This window comes from Drosophila simulans, chromosome 3L (assembly GCF_016746395.2).
Source record: "Drosophila simulans strain w501 chromosome 3L, Prin_Dsim_3.1, whole genome shotgun sequence".
Taxonomy (NCBI): domain Eukaryota; kingdom Metazoa; phylum Arthropoda; class Insecta; order Diptera; family Drosophilidae; genus Drosophila; species Drosophila simulans.
Window position 1 is genome coordinate 7,559,777 of NC_052522.2, and position 16,661 is coordinate 7,576,437.

General features: G+C 42.1%; 3 protein-coding genes across 6 annotated transcripts in view; 1 reads left to right on the forward strand and 2 right to left on the reverse strand.

The window, feature by feature from the left end:
• Window positions 1-10,034, reverse strand: part of LOC27208501 — a 40,090-nt gene extending 30,056 nt beyond the window's left edge. For all 3 annotated transcript variants that reach the window (XM_044922908.1, XM_044922907.1, XM_016184054.3), the window contains exon 1: window positions 9,782-10,034. The gene's annotated coding sequence lies outside the window, so the exon portion shown is untranslated. The remainder of the gene's footprint in view (window positions 1-9,781) is intronic.
• The window catches only part of LOC6737177 (fibrillin-1), a 109,070-nt gene that overhangs the window by 34,781 nt on the left and 57,628 nt on the right, over window positions 1-16,661 (forward strand). The gene's annotated exons all lie outside the window — the stretch shown is intronic.
• LOC6737171 overlaps window positions 1-16,661 on the reverse strand; it is a 58,057-nt gene that overhangs the window by 30,056 nt on the left and 11,340 nt on the right. Inside the window, exons 11-20 of the mRNA XM_039294055.2 lie at window positions 14,760-14,919; window positions 13,857-14,695; window positions 11,309-13,744; window positions 11,150-11,248; window positions 11,012-11,092; window positions 4,974-8,260; window positions 3,801-4,928; window positions 2,990-3,704; window positions 2,253-2,935; window positions 87-2,153 (exon numbers count right to left, since the gene is read on the reverse strand). Coding sequence (XP_039149989.1) covers window positions 87-2,153; window positions 2,253-2,935; window positions 2,990-3,704; window positions 3,801-4,928; window positions 4,974-8,260; window positions 11,012-11,092; window positions 11,150-11,248; window positions 11,309-13,744; window positions 13,857-14,695; window positions 14,760-14,919 — 11,495 coding nt within the window. The remainder of the gene's footprint in view (window positions 1-86; window positions 2,154-2,252; window positions 2,936-2,989; window positions 3,705-3,800; window positions 4,929-4,973; window positions 8,261-11,011; window positions 11,093-11,149; window positions 11,249-11,308; window positions 13,745-13,856; window positions 14,696-14,759; window positions 14,920-16,661) is intronic.

Here is a 16,661-nt window from a genome sequence, read left to right on the forward strand (position 1 = left end):
ATACTAGTGCTTGCTAACTTAATTGTTGTTTGAACTGTTGTTGAACTTTCTTCTGCCTTGAAGGAAATAACATCTCTGGCCTTTACGTCAGGGATAGTAGTGAAGGGTGTCACTGATGGAGTTGCTTCCCTAAAAATCTTGTCTTGCGGCTTGGATAACTCTATTTCGTCATCAGTTTCATCGTCCGAATATTCTTTAGGACTGGGCTTATCAGTCTCAACGACCGACTTGGAACTGTCGTCTGGTTTAGCTAGGACCTTTTCGTCCTTCTTCTCAGGCGACTTTGGTTTTTCCTCAGGATGAAGAGGAGATTTAACCCCACCATCTGTAACACCAGTTACCAAAGAAGTTGGATGGCTAATAGGCTTGTCTTGTGGCTTGGGAATATCTATTTCGTCATCAGTTTCATCGTCCGAATACTCCTTTAACATAGGCTTTACTGACTCTTTTGGTGCCTTGTCTCCTACTGAGGTTGGAATCTTATCGTCTTTCAATTGTGAAAGCGAATCAATCGGTTTAACTATCTTGGTATCCTCTGTTGTTATACTAGTGCTTGCTAACTTAATTGTTGTTTGAACTGTTGTTGAACTTTCTTCTGCCTTGAAGGAAATAACATCTCTGGCCTTTACGTCAGGGATAGTAGTGAAGGGTGTCACTGATGGAGTTGCTTCCCTAAAAATCTTGTCTTGCGGCTTGGATAACTCTATTTCGTCATCAGTTTCATCGTCCGAATATTCTTTAGGACTGGGCTTATCAGTCTCAACGACCGACTTGGAACTGTCGTCTGGTTTAGCTAGGACCTTTTCGTCCTTCTTCTCAGGCGACTTTGGTTTTTCCTCAGGATGAAGAGGAGATTTAACCCCACCATCTGTAACACCAGTTACCAAAGAAGTTGGATGGCTAATAGGCTTGTCTTGTGGCTTGGGAATATCTATTTCGTCATCAGTTTCATCGTCCGAATACTCCTTTAACATAGGCTTTACTGACTCTTTTGGTGCCTTGTCTCCTACTGAGGTTGGAATCTTATCGTCTTTCAATTGTGAAAGCGAATCAATCGGTTTAACTATCTTGGTATCCTCTGTTGTTATACTAGTGCTTGCTAACTTAATTGTTGTTTGAACTGTTGTTGAACTTTCTTCTGCCTTGAAGGAAATAACATCTCTGGCCTTTACGTCAGGGATAGTAGTGAAGGGTGTCACTGATGGAGTTGCTTCCCTAAAAATCTTGTCTTGCGGCTTGGATAACTCTATTTCGTCATCAGTTTCATCGTCCGAATATTCTTTAGGACTGGGCTTATCAGTCTCAACGACCGACTTGGAACTGTCGTCTGGTTTAGCTAGGACCTTTTCGTCCTTCTTCTCAGGCGACTTTGGTTTTTCCTCAGGATGAAGAGGAGATTTAACCCCACCATCTGTAACACCAGTTACCAAAGAAGTTGGATGGCTAATAGGCTTGTCTTGTGGCTTGGGAATATCTATTTCGTCATCAGTTTCATCGTCCGAATACTCCTTTAACATAGGCTTTACTGACTCTTTTGGTGCCTTGTCTCCTACTGAGGTTGGAATCTTATCGTCTTTCAATTGTGAAAGCGAATCAATCGGTTTAACTATCTTGGTATCCTCTGTTGTTATACTAGTGCTTGCTAACTTAATTGTTGTTTGAACTGTTGTTGAACTTTCTTCTGCCTTGAAGGAAATAACATCTCTGGCCTTTTCGTCAGGGATAGTAGTGAAGGGTGTCACTGATGGAGTTGCTTCCCTAAAAATCTTGTCTTGTGGCTTGGATAAATCTATTTCGTCATCAGTTTCATGGTCCGAATATTCTTTAAGACTGGGCTTATCAGTCTCAACGACCGACTTGGAACTGTCGTCTGGTTTAGCTAGGACCTTTTCGTCTTTCTTCTCAGGCGACTTTGGTTTTTCCTCAGAATGGAGAGGAGACATAACCCCACCACCTGTAACACCAGTTACCAAAGAAGTTGGATGGCTAATAGGCTTGTCTTGTGGCTTGGGAATATCTATTTCGTCATCAGTTTCATCGTCCGAATACTCCTTTAACATAGGCTTTACTGACTCTTTTGGTGCCTTGTCTCCTACTGAGGTTGGAATCTTATCGTCTTTCAATTGTGAAAGCGAATCAATCGGTTTAACTATCTTGGTATCCTCTGTTGTTATACTAGTGCTTGCTAACTTAATTGTTGTTTGAACTGTTGTTGAACTTTCTTCTGCCTTGAAGGAAATAACATCTCTGGCCTTTTCGTCAGGGATAGTAGTGAAGGGTGTCACTGATGGAGTTGCTTCCCTAAAAATCTTGTCTTGCGGCTTGGATAAATCTATTTCGTCATCAGTTTCATGGTCCGAATATTCTTTAAGACTGGGCTTATCAGTCTCAACGACCGACTTGGAACTGTCGTCTGGTTTAGCTAGGACCTTTTCGTCTTTCTTCTCAGGCGACTTTGGTTTTTCCTCAGAATGGAGAGGAGACATAACCCCACCACCTGTAACACCAGTTACCAAAGAAGTTGGATGGCTAATAGGCTTGTCCTGTGGCTTGGGAATATCTATTTCGTCATCAGTTTCATCGTCCGAATATTCTTTAGGACTGGGCTTATCAGTCTCAACGACCGACTTGGAACTGTCGTCTGGTTTAGCTAGGACCTTTTCGTCTTTCTTCTCAGGCGACTTTGGTTTTTCTTCAGGATGGAGAGGAGATTTAACCCCACCACCTGTAACACCAGTTACCAAAGAAGTTGGGTGGCTAATAGGCTTGTCTTGTGGCTTGGGAATATCTATTTCGTCATCAGTTTCATCGTCCGAATACTCCTTTAACATAGGCTTTTCTGACTCTTTTGGTGCCTTGTCTCCTACTGAGGTTGGAATCTTATCGTCTTTCAATTGTGAAAGCGAATCAATCGGTTTAACTATCTTGGTATCCTCTGTTGTTATACTAGTGCTTGCTAACTTAATTGTTGTTTGAACTGTTGTTGAACTTTCTTCTGCCTTGAAGGAAATAACATCTCTGGCCTTTTCGTCAGGGATAGTAGTGAAGGGTGTCACTGATGGAGTTGCTTCCCTAAAAATCTTGTCTTGCGGCTTGGATAAATCTATTTCGTCATCAGTTTCATGGTCCGAATATTCTTTAAGACTGGGCTTATCAGTCTCAACGACCGACTTGGAACTGTCGTCTGGTTTAGCTAGGACCTTTTCGTCTTTCTTCTCAGGCGACTTTGGTTTTTCCTCAGAATGGAGAGGAGACATAACCCCACCACCTGTAACACCAGTTACCAAAGAAGTTGGATGGCTAATAGGCTTGTCCTGTGGCTTGGGAATATCTATTTCGTCATCAGTTTCATCGTCCGAATATTCTTTAGGACTGAGCTTATCAGTCTTAACGACCGACTTGGAACTGTCGTCTGGTTTAGCTAGGACCTTTTCGTCCTTCTTCTCAGGCGACTTTGGTTTTTCCTCAGGATGAAGAGGAGATTTAACCCCACCACCTGTAACACCAGTTACCAAAGAAGTTGGATGGCTAATAGGCTTGTCTTGTGGCTTGGGAATATCTATTTCGTCATCAGTTTCATCGTCCGAATACTCCTTTAACATAGGCTTTACTGACTCTTTTGGTGCCTTGTCTCCTACTGAGGTTGGAATCTTATCGTCTTTCAATTGTGAAAGCGAATCAATCGGTTTAACTATCTTGGTATCCTCTGTTGTTATACTAGTGCTTGCTAACTTAATAGTTGTTTGAACTGTTGTTGAACTTTCTTCGGCCTTGAAGGAAATAACATCTCTGGCCTTTACGTCAGGGATAGTAGTGAAGGGTGTCACTGATGGAGTTGCTTCCCTAAAAATCTTGTCTTGCGGCTTGGATAAATCTATTTCGTCATCGGTTTCATCGTCCGAATATTCTTTAGGACTGGTCTTATCAGTCTTAACGACCGACTTGGAACTGTCGTCTGGTTTAGCTAGGACCTTTTCGTCCTTCTTCTCAGGCGACTTTGGTTTTTCCTCAGGATGAAGAGGAGATTTAACCCCACCACCTGTAACACCAGTTACCAAAGAAGTTGGATGGCTAATAGGCTTGTCTTGTGGCTTGGGAATATTTATTTCGTCATCAGTTTCATCGTCCGAATACTCCTTTAACATAGGCTTTACTGACTCTTTTGGTGCCTTGTCTCCTACTGAGGTTGGAATCTTATCGTCTTTCAATTGTGAAAGCGAATCAATCGGTTTAACTATCTTGGTATCCTCTGTTGTTATACTAGTGCTTGCTAACTTAATTGTTGTTTGAACTGTTGTTGAACTTTCTTCTGCCTTGAAGGAAATAACATCTCTGGCCTTTACGTCAGGGATAGTAGTGAAGGGTGTCACTGATGGAGTTGCTTCCCTAAAAATCTTGTCTTGTGGCTTGGGAATATCTATTTCGTCATCAGTTTCATCGTCCGAATATTCTTTAGGACTGGGCTTATCAGTCTCAACGACCGACTTGGAACTGTCGTCTGGTTTAGCTAGGACCTTTTCGTCTTTCTTCTCAGGCGACTTTGGTTTTTCCTCAGAATGGAGAGGAGACATAACCGCACCACCTGTAACACCAGTTACCAAAGAAGTTGGGTGGCTAATAGGCTTGTCTTGTGGCTTGGGAATATCTAATTCGTCATCAGTTTCATCGTCCGAATATTCTTTAGGACTGGGCTTATCAGTCTCAACGACCGACTTGGAACTGTCGTCTGGTTTAGCTAGGACCTTTTCGTCTTTCTTCTCAGGCGACTTTGGTTTTTCTTCAGGATGGAGAGGAGATTTAACCCCACCACCTGTAACACCAGTTACCAAAGAAGTTGGATGGCTAATAGGCTTGTCTTGTGGCTTGGGAATATCTATTTCGTCATCAGTTTCATCGTCCGAATACTCCTTTAACATAGGCTTCACTGACTCTTTTGGTGCCTTGTCTCCTACTGAGGTTGGAATCTTATCGACTTTCAATTGTGAAAGCGAATCAATCGGTTTAACTATCTTGGTATCCTCTGTTGTTATACTAGTGCTTGCTAACTTAATAGTTGTTTGAACTGTTGTTGAACTTTCTTCTGCCTTGAAGGAAATAACATCTCTGGCCTTTACGTCAGGGATAGTAGTGAAGGGTGTCACTGATGGAGTTGCTTCCCTAAAAATCTTGTCTTGCGGCTTGGATAAATCTATTTCGTCATCGGTTTCATCGTCCGAATATTCTTTAGGACTGGTCTTATCAGTCTTAACGACCGACTTGGAACTGTCGTCTGGTTTAGCTAGGACCTTTTCGTCCTTCTTCTCAGGCGACTTTGGTTTTTCCTCAGGATGAAGAGGAGATTTAACCCCACCACCTGTAACACCAGTTACCAAAGAAGTTGGATGGCTAATAGGCTTGTCTTGTGGCTTGGGAATATCTATTTCGTCATCAGTTTCATCGTCCGAATATTCTTTAGGACTGGTCTTATCAGTCTTAACGACCGACTTGGAACTGTCGTCTGGTTTAGCTAGGACCTTTTCGTCCTTCTTCTCAGGCGACTTTGGTTTTTCCTCTGAATGGAGAGGAGACATAACCCCACCACCTGTAACACCAGTTACCAAAGAAGTTGGATGGCTAATAGGCTTGTCTTGTGGCTTGGGAATATCTATTTCGTCATCAGTTTCATCGTCCGAATATTCTTTAGGACTGGGCTTATCAGTCTCAACGACCGACTTGGAACTGTCGTCTGGTTTAGCTAGGACATTTTCGTCTTTCTTCTCAGGCGACTTTGGTTTTTCCTCAGAATGGAGAGGAGATTTAACCCCACCACCTGTAACACCAGTTACCAAAGAAGTTGGATGGCTAATAGGCTTGTCTTGTGGCTTGGGAATATCTATTTCGTCATCAGTTTCATCGTCCGAATATTCTTTAGGACTGGGCTTATCAGTCTCAACGACCGACTTGGAACTGTCGTCTGGTTTAGCTAGGACCTTTTCGTCTTTCTTCTCAGGCGACTTTGGTTTTTCTTCAGGATGGAGAGGAGATTTAACCCCACCACCTGTAACACCAGTTACCAAAGATGTTGGATGGCTAATAATAGGCTTGTCTTGTGGCTTGGGAAAATCTATTTCGTCATCGGTTTCATCGTCCGAATATTCTTTAGTACTGGGCTTATCAGTCTCAAAGACCGACTTGGAACTGTCGTCTGGTTTAGCTAGGACCTTTTCGTCTTTCCTCTCAGGCGACTTTGTTTTTTCTTCTAGATGGAGTGGAGACTTATCTCCACTAGCTGTTACAGAAGATATTGTTTCAGTGGAGTGAATGCAGTCTGTTTTTCCCCCGGATTGTTTTTTAAGAGTGGCTCCTGATTTGCTAAACATCTCACCTTGACTATCGTTTGCCGTTGGAAATTTGGTTATATCTCTTTTTTCAGTACTCTTGGTGATCTTGGTTGTATCAATAAAAGATGACTGTTCAATTTTTGATAAGAGCTGAAGCTTGCATTTTTTGTTTAAAGTGTCCAGTTCCTCGTCGCTTTCACTTTCAATTGGTTCCTTACCTAAATAAGATTTCCCTTCAGGTGGAAATTTATATGTCATTGTAACAAGTTCAGAGGTCAAGCTTATTTGTGTTTGAAGCTCATCTAAATTATCCTGAGTGGGAAACTTAATTTTGTCAGGATTTTGGTTATCTGCTTGTGCTGTCTTGTGCACGAGTTTATCTAATTTTGATTTAAATTCACTAGATTCGTGGACGATTTTCTTTGTATCAGCAATGTCAGTCTTCGAAATGGAATGTAATCGTTCGAGGGTGTGTGAAATTTTTGGAAATTCTACGAATTTTGTATCCAAATTCGTTTCTATTGGAAATTCTTGTGTATCACAATCTTTTAAAAATCTAATTTGACCTTTTTCAATCGCAGCTACTTCTTCATTTAAACTACCCTTGGCAGTAAAATCCTGAATACTTTCTGTAATAGCGAACTTCCCTGACTCGCACTCTAGGAACTTGGCAGTTGTCGACTTTACATTTTTAATAGATGGCATAGTTGTTGGGTCTTCTTGCCTTTCAAAGACCTTTGCCATATCTGAGATTGTGCGCTTTGAGCATTTCTTTTCGCATACATCTTCTAGGTTTTCAGTACTACTGCTTGCCTTGTTCAATGCAAAAATGGGCGACTGTACCTTTTGTTCTGGTACGCACTTAGAGCCTAAACCATCTAAAATCAGATCGGCGTCGGTTAAAATCTGCTGCTCTAAGGACGAAACATCAACCTTACGGTCTGGGGTTGTGCGCTTGCGTGGACTGAAAGGTTTGGCCTCTAAGTTAGCCGCAGGATATTTACGTTCAATGTCCTGCACAACTTCCTTAACCTTTGGTAACGCCTCAATGACATCCCTATCTCCTAAGTCTAAATGCCTTTCAATTGTCTCAGTAAAAACCCTTTCAGGTACCTGGTCTACTTGCCTATTTAAATCTATTACCTGTTCAGTTAAAGTCTTTTCCGTTTCACATAAGTCTTCAGCTACCACAAAGGACTTGCGCTTCTCACAAACTTTTTCACAAACCTCTTCATCAATCTCTTTAAGGCCAAGAGACATGGCCTCGATGGGTGAAATTCTTACAACCTCAGAGGGTGGTTCACATTTTAATATCTTTTCCAGGGCCAAATCTGCTGGCGTTAGTATTTGTTTTTCTAGTTCTACTACATTGGGTTCCTTGTCATCTTCATGGGGCTTGCGTTTTTGCACGGTAAACGGAATGGCCGACACCACTGTGCTGCAGATCTTATCCTCCATACTCTGCACCACCTCTCGCACCACTGGCACATTGTCGCCTATATATTTGGGTGTCACAGCGGATGACTTGCCCACTGACTCCAATGATTCTGTGCTGCAACTGCTCTCCAAACGCATGATCTTGCGTCTGACATCGCCACAGCCCATAATTTGTTCTAAATACTCCCTATCACTGGCGGTCTTCTCTGCCTCTGTTTTTGCATCTACAACTACTGCGGACTGCTCCTTCAGATCCTTGTGTTTTTGCTGATCTTGCCCAGGAATAGTCAAATCTACTTTGGTGCGATCTATTTGTGCTGTCATGGTCGTCGTTGTTGTCATCTTCGGTGTTTGACTACTTGTACTCATTTCTGTAAATGAGGTAGTGTCTTGTGAGTACAATTTCTGAATATCGGGGGGAGCTACCACACTATGGAGCAGCTTATCAGGTTCATCTGTTCTTGTAAAGGTTTCGGATTTTACATTATGAACACTGAAGTGCTCTGTTTGAGGCATTCCGGGGATGGCGAATTGGGGTTTGGTTGGGAGAGTAAAGTAGAGTAAAAACAAGCAATATAAACACAATTAACACCAATTTCGATTAAACCATATTTTCATTTTTATGGTGGATTAGTCTATGTACAGAGTGCAATCAAGTTGCCGACATATATACACACCTTCATAGAGGCTGGTATACATGGGTATATTCTTGCTACAAGCTTTACGCCAAAAACCCAGCAGCAGGCACAAACATGCACTTAATGCTTATGCTTTAGTACTTTGTTGAGAAGCGCAATTAAAATTTCTGTATCGCAATTAACAGATGCCAAATTCCAGATGGAGCTTAGCTGAACCGACCCAACATGAACTGGGATTGAGATAAGCTTAGCTTCATTCAGGCACATACGTTTAGATGCTGCATATGAGGTCGTGGATAATTGGGTCCATTTCTGCTTGTTTGGATGCTGCACAAGATTCAAGGCTTCGAGTAAAATTCAAGAGCTGATCTTAGCGAATTACGTTTGCATGTTTTTGATTTGCAAATATTTAAGCAATGTTTATGTTGATTATGAAATCAAAAAGCAAAATTATCTAGTATTGCAAGATTTGGATCAAGCCACGACATCATATGTCACATACTCGTATATTTAATGAGCTCTATAAACAATCAATTACATTTAAAAAGCGCGCTGGGTTGGTGGGTCTGGGTGCAAATAAATCAAATGTTGATTATACAGTGAGGCTATTACAATTGTGGCTGTTATAAAATTCGCAAATAATGACAAAAGAGTACGAATACGAGTTGTTTATGCTGCATAGGAGTACTACAGTGAGATCTGGTTATGACTCGACTTAACATTCAGGTACAGTACACTATTATCGATATATATTTATGGTAAGTATATGCTTTTTCGTTAAGGTTTGATAAAGTTACGAAAAGCAACAGAACACATAATTATTTGCGAAAAACAAATCAAACATAAACATTGCAAACTGAAGGCCATGGTGGTTCACTGGAGTGTTCTTCGATAAATCCTCATATGGAGATCAATAGCCGGGTGGAGGACGTCCAGCTCCTTGCTGATCCCAATATGGGTGAGGTTTCAATTTGGGTTTTATTTTTACAATTTCGGAAATCCAAAAGTATGCCAAAAGTGTTTATCTTAATGAAAAAAATCTTAGTAATTGCTAAACGAATGTTAATATATGTAGTATTGCATATTTGGCTTAGCTATAGATATATTCTATAGGCCGATTGAGTACGAGTATAGTAAACAAGGTTATTACATAGGTTAAACACAAATCGAATTATTTAAATTGTAGCTTGCAGTAGTTCATTGAAAAACATAAACTCAATTGCTTAAATATTTGTAATTGCAAACGTAATTATTATACCATGATAGTTGAGAGGACAACAATGAGACAGACCTATCAGAAAACGATACCCATCATAGATGTATAGACATAGGACCTGAAGCTGTGGCAACTTTTCAAATTGATTGTAATTATACATGAGAACTTACCATTAAAATACAATAGACTTAATGTTACTTTAGAGTATTGTTAAGTTTATGAGAATAGTTTATTCCGTTTCGCATTGAATGAATCACAATCACAAATCAGCACAATTTTTCTTTTTAATATTTTTCAAATAACTCCAATCCAATTCAATATGTTACTCTGTTTAAATTCTGAATCGCGCGTACTTGGGAAATTCAAATTCGTGACTAAATCTGCCCGAAATGCGCGGCTATCGCTGTACTGCAAGAATGCCAGAGGCAAATTAAATTAAGTATACGCCACCGTGCGGGTTTTGCCAGCTTTTTGCCCCCGCGCCCTATGACATAAGGGCGCTAGTCTCAGTTTTTCACCACCCTGCGGTGGATTGGATAGGCTATACTTATATAAGGAACCACACGGAAAATACTATTAACTGTGGATGCCTTTCGAGGGCTAATGGACTAATAGGCTTTCTTCGGTCAACAGGAAAATATCCGCGATTGGAGAGCGTTTGGGGAAAAAGTTAAAGTTGCTAACGAATATCGATCCGTGATTCGATCTATCTATTGAATGCCCCACTGGCAATGACACCACCGAATGTTATGCATTCACTGCGCAGAACGGCGCCAGACAAACAATTAGCCATGTTTCTGCGACCTTTCGTCAGTGTTAACGTAATTGGATTATCGGGAAACTTAGCTACATTTGCTTTGGTACAAGTATCTGCGTGATTTCGTGGCCATATTCATTCATTGCGCTTCAGTTTGTTGTTTGTTATCTTAGGATTGGGATATCCCTTTTAATTTTCGATTTATGGCACTCTTACTGCCGCACTTATAGACTTTTTTAATTAAGATACACACAGTAGCAGTTTGCCAGTCGTTTTTTTTTTACAAATACAATTAACTAACTAACGGTTTTTAGATCGCAATCGTTTAATGGTTGAATGGTACTTTGCATACAAAAAGCCTTTTGACTTAAATCAAGATGGAATGTAGAGGAACAGAGAAGAGTAGTACCGAAATGGGATAAAACAGAAAAATATTTCAAGGAACACTACGGAATGTGGCAAAACTGTAAATGAAAAGATTCAAATGAAAAGAAGGGGTGTATAAAAATTATGGTAACAGACTTATATTCTTTTACCGAAAAAGGCAAAAATAAAAAATATATAAAGTAAGTTTACATAACAATTACAAATTGCATAGAAATTGAGCATAGAGGCAGCCACCCATTTCAGGACTTGCACTTACCAATTTTGGTAATGGCAGAAACGCGTTCGAGGGTCGACTCTGTAGTTGTGTGCAGGGTGGTCACAGTGTCGGCCAGGTAATCTATTTTCAAATTGTTGTATATATCGAAGCATTAGTGTTACCAACACACCAACTTACCACGCTCCAAGCTGATCAGTTCTGGCTCTTCGTTCTGCTTGTCGGTTTTGTTGTCACTCGGTGTTGGTGGAGGAGTCTGGGAATGTGGGATTTCGCTCTCTGCATCGAAAAAATAGGTAAGACAAGATATTAACTTAAAGAAAACTCTGGGCAACGTACCAATTTTCTTGAGCTCATCACTTATTTCAATCACTCCCACACTCATCTTCTTGGTGATTGTTTCGCCCACCGATTTGCAGAACTCGGCATCGGTCAGTGACTTTCGTGGCTCCATGGATACTGGTGCAGTGAGTCCCTGGTCCATCTTTGAGTCTCCTAACGGCATGGTGGCCTGTTTGCCGAAGGTGTCACTGTCATATTCGCTCGCCAGTTGCTGTGGCTCCTGTGTCACCACGCTGGTGGTTAGCTTGGGCGTATGGAACGGTGATGCTTCATCTCCAACCGGCGCTGCAGACTCAATACCATCGATCAGCTTATCCGTTGGCTTAACAATGTCTGAAGGCAGTTGTGTCTGCTGTTCCATAAGCAGGAAGTCCTCTGTAAGTTGTCGCTCATTCAGGGGCTTTTGCTGTTTTGGTAGCTCCACCATTTGCTCGGCGGACTTCATCACCTCTTCCACCAACGATTTGGCAGGCTCCGAGACCAGCTGGGTTTGTTGCTCCATGCTCAAGAAATCAGCGGTTAGTTGTCGCTCATTAAGAGGCTTCTTTTCAGCGGTCTTCACTGGCTCTGGTTCGATCAGAGGCTTTGTAGATTCGTCGAAAACGATTTTCCTGGGTTCCACTACAGGTATCTTACTCGCTGGGGGTGCTGGCTTCACTGTGACTATTGATTCTGGTTCCGAAGCACTTGTGGATGTCAAACTAGATTCAAGGGGCTTCTCAGCAGATTGTGGCATTCTCGGCAATTGGTTTTGTTGCTCCATGCTCAGGAAATCACGAGTGAGCTGGCGGGCATCGGCACTGGTGATCTGCTCCTCGATTTTGTGGAATGTTTCGATAACTTCAGCAACCTTTTGCGCCACCTTGTCCTCCTTGGGTTGAACTTGTGAGAGAGGTTTGTCCTCGATTTTAACTAGTTCCTCCACTTTGCTCGATATTTCCGAGGTCTTTTCAGATTTGGTGACCTTCTCCTCGATCTTGTGGAATGTGTCAAGCAGTTCGGTTACCTTTTCGGCGACTGTTTCGGACTTGGCGATAATTTCAGAGTGATCGACGAGTTGATCTTTGAGCTGCTCACCTCCCAGACCGGCGGTCATAATGGTGGCCGTAGAGGCCACAACATCATCCAATACTTTTGATTCCCGATCGACCTGCTTATCCACAGATTTCCTCGGCTCCACCTTGGGTATCTTGCTGGCTGCTGGCGATGGCTTGGGTTCGGCCGCCAGTTTCTCACCCTGGAGGAAGTCTTGAGTAATCTTACGTGCATCTACTTCGCTAACCTTCTGAGCTTCGGTTGGTATTGTCTTGACTGGTATCTTTGAGATTGGTTTTTCAACCTTAGTCTCAATGACCGATTCAGTTTCGGATTCAACTGTAGCACGTGGAGCTGCGGTAGGCTTCATCGAGTCATCGCTAGGCTTCCGCGTGAACTTTGGGATCTGTGTTTTGGGCTCACCGCCATGGAAGTCATATTTGACCTTCTTGGCTTCAAATTCAGCAATTGTCTCCTCAATACTTGAGCTCTCAATAATCTGGACAGTCTTCACTTGCTCCGCAGGCACGGCCTTTGAATCCTCTAGGTTTTTAATGGTCTCGCTAACCTTCGATGATTCGACAGACGGCTGTGTGGGCAGAAGGGGAGTAGCATCCACAGACTTGCTACTCTCAAAGGAGCTAATAATGTTTTCAACCTTTCTGCTGGCTATTTCGGTCACCTCGCTGATGACTTGTTGCACCTCCTTGAATGTTTCTTGTGGCACTGAAGCCAGAGGGCTGGTCTTCTCTTTGATCTCCTCAACGAACTTCTCATGAACTGTTGCGGTTGTGGAAGTTGCCGGGAGCTGGCTTCGCTTCTCAATCTCTAAGAAGTCTTCGGTAATGTCGCGGGCCTCTTGGCGGGTTATTGTCGTCACTCGGCTGAAGGTCACGCCATCCTTCTCCTTCTTTTCGGCAGCACTAATGTCCTGGACAATCTTGTCAGTCTGATCTGGTGACGATGGCTGGTCTTCCTCCTCTGAGCTACGTCCGGATGTCTTGAACTTGTGCGTAAGTTCCTTGTCGAACTCGCTCTTGCTTACCTCGGTTGAGTCCATCTTGCCCATCTTCATCTTAATGACTTGGTCGGGAACAGTTGTTGTCTTGATAATCACGTTATCGGCAGGCAGTTGCATCAGAATTTCGGATTCATGATGAGCCTTCTTGTCCTCGATTAGACTCTTACGCTTGATTTCGGTTATTTCGCGGGTGATCTCTTTTTTCTGAGTGGAGGCAGGAATTGATCGTTCGATGGACAGACGCTTAACAATCTTTTCCCGCCGTTCGGCAACTGTTCGCTTGGCAGCTTCTTCATCAGACTCCGATTCCTCGACCTCCTTCTCCTCGGCAGAGTATTTGACTTCTTCGCGTTCGTTAATTTGCTGGATTCGCTTGCCTGAGGGGAGAACTTAAAGGGTTATTCCAAACACGTTTGACACTATGGGTTAAAAGCATGCAAAGCAAGCGATCAACATGCACATTTTTAACACATTTCAATTCATACTTACTTTCCCGGCGAACCAGTTCCTCCACGGACTCCGAGTTCTTCATAAGGTCCGCCTCGTCGAATTCACGCGAATGCGATAGTCGTCCACTCTTGCACTTTTTCATGATGTCGTCTCGTCCAATGTTTTTGAGAGCCGTTTCCAGCGAAAGAATATCGTAGTTAGGTTTGTCCTTATACAGGCGAATCATGCTCTGCGCCTGCCTGGCAATGCTATCTGTGTTTTGGTTGATGATCTCATCGATCTCCTCCCCATTGATGCCAATCTCTGGGGCCAGCTGAATCCAATCCTTACCCAACAGGTTGGATAGATCGACGATGCGGATGTCGCCAATGTAATGGTCATTTTGATGCTTGCTCAAGCTAAACATTGAGGTCCTGTAGGCGGAGGTGACGCGGTCCGAAAAGGCGGTCGTGGAATCGGGAATTACAGCCTCCGGAAGAACGATGTTCAGGATGCAGATGGGCTGTTGCGGTGGCTCGCCCTTGGCCACCTTCGGTTCCTTCATGAACAAAGTGCGTCCAACAATGTCGGCATGTTGATCCTTGACTCGTACTGTGAACGGTAGGCGGTTCTCTCGGAAGGCCTTGAATTGCACCTGGAGCTGGTCGCCAGATTTGGTCACTGGAACCAGATTGCCAGCCATCTCGATGTACTGCGGCTTGCCCTCGAGGACCTCGACATCACGGCTCTTGGCCACTTCCGTGTAGAGCTCATGCTTCTCCAGAGTTTTGTCCTCACGATCGTCGGTCATGCAAAAGACCCGGAGTCTAGCTTCGAATGGTTCAACCTTCTTGGCGAATACCACAAACTTGGCAATAAACGGCACATGGATGACTTCCCTGTGTTTAAAGATTCAGAAATTTAGCAAGGAACTACTTAAGGTCCAGAGCAGCAAACACTAACTTGTACAGTTCAGTGGCCATTTTGGTGGCATCCGAAATGTTGCGGCAATCCATCAGCCAGAAACGAGCTGATACTGTGGTCGTAAAGGAGACGCAGTCATTGACAAATGTCAAGGGCGTGGAACCGGTGACATCTTCCCATTGAGCACGAGATGGTCCGCCTGGCGATGGATTAGTTAGATGGAATACGGAAACGTTCAATTGCAGGTCTCACGCCTTGGAAAATGGGGTTTACGCATAGACTACATATATGTATGTAAAAACTCTTGAAAATCTCTACTGTTGTCTCATTAGCAGATAAATATTGAATTAATTCCAAAATTGTTGAACTAATTTCTCAAACGAAACCATAAACTCAACACAAAAACGTTTTCAGAGAGAATTACGATTGTGTGTTAATTACAAAGCAATTAGATGGAATAGGAGTAGTATTGAAAAGTATTATTGTATATAGTTTATGGTATAGTATTAAAATCGTATTTAGCGATAAGTATTAGATATAGTATTTAGTATTTTGTGGTTATCTATGGCATGGCATGAGTGTAATGATATAGGTAGAGTCTGTTGAATGTCAAAAGAAGAGTGTAGTGTGTGTGGGGTGTGTGAGTTTATGAGGCACTTTGATTTCAAGCATATATTTGGTTAATTTGTTAGGGCTGTAGCATTTACAGAGGTACGAGTACTAGGGTACTTGTTGCGCTTACGTTGAAGCCGTTTCGAAACAACATGCTTAATACTTTGGAAAAAACTAATTTTTGGCTTCCTTTGAATGGAAAATAAGTGAGCGTGTCACGTGTTACTTGTTGTAAATGTGTTCAAATCAACAAAAGATCCAACGAAATGGAATCAAATCATTATACAAATTATAGTAACCGAAACGTAATTGAATAGGAATGTATAAAAGAATCGTCAACTTATTGATATTTATTTTATATGTTTATATTTGTATGGTACATTAACAAAACACCGTTTGTTATATGATATTATTGAGCTTGCCACAGCGATCGCTTGACTTTAGTTTCTTTCTCAATAGTTGACACTTATTCGGTTTCAGAAAAGTTCTCTTTGGTGCCACAAACAGTAGAAATTCGAAATTGATCATTCTTAATTATTTGATTTTTCATCTTAAAACAAGAAACAATGTACATAATAGTTCTGCTTTCTTTGAAACGAAATAATATCAACCAACACAAACTGTTAACGTTCAATAAACAACGGATAAACAATCTACAATCAGGTGCACGGCATTCCAACCGAAAATATTAACCAAAATTTAAACGTAAAGCTTGAGAACCTTAACAAGTATGATATGTTAGAATGGAATAAGGATAAGAATCGAATCGGTAACTGAATAACTGAATAAATCAAATTAATCTGGCACGATCTGGTGGCCTTGCTTTAAGTACGGTTTCAATGGCCCAAAGAGCAACTTTAGTTGGCGTTTAGTTTAGCTTACAAAACCTACAAACTCTTTAATGAAATTGTGCAGTTTAGTTATATATTTGGCAACAAACCGCGTGCAGTCAGAAAATCGCTTGGGTAATTCATATTATTGTATGTTAGAGGGAGAGAGGTTAGACAGAGAGAAAGAGAAGGCGGCAAAGACGTTTGCATGACAAGCTTAAGGTTCGAAAAAGTAAATTGGAAAGTTTGCTTACTTCAAAAACTAAGCCGCTTTGAGCTGAAAGCGTTTTCTTGGCTGAGAGAACATTGCCGATCGAGTGGGGCCTTGAAAAGACCCCACCAAACAGAAAGTTAACCCTGAGCATCTGGTATAGTAAACCCAAAGACGCAGCGCAACCCGAATTTAAGCGAATAACTCAAGGAAACTCAAGGAAATCAATGGGGGCAACTTAAAACAAAGAACTCAAGGGAACGGAGTAAGAACTTAAGGACTTAAGGC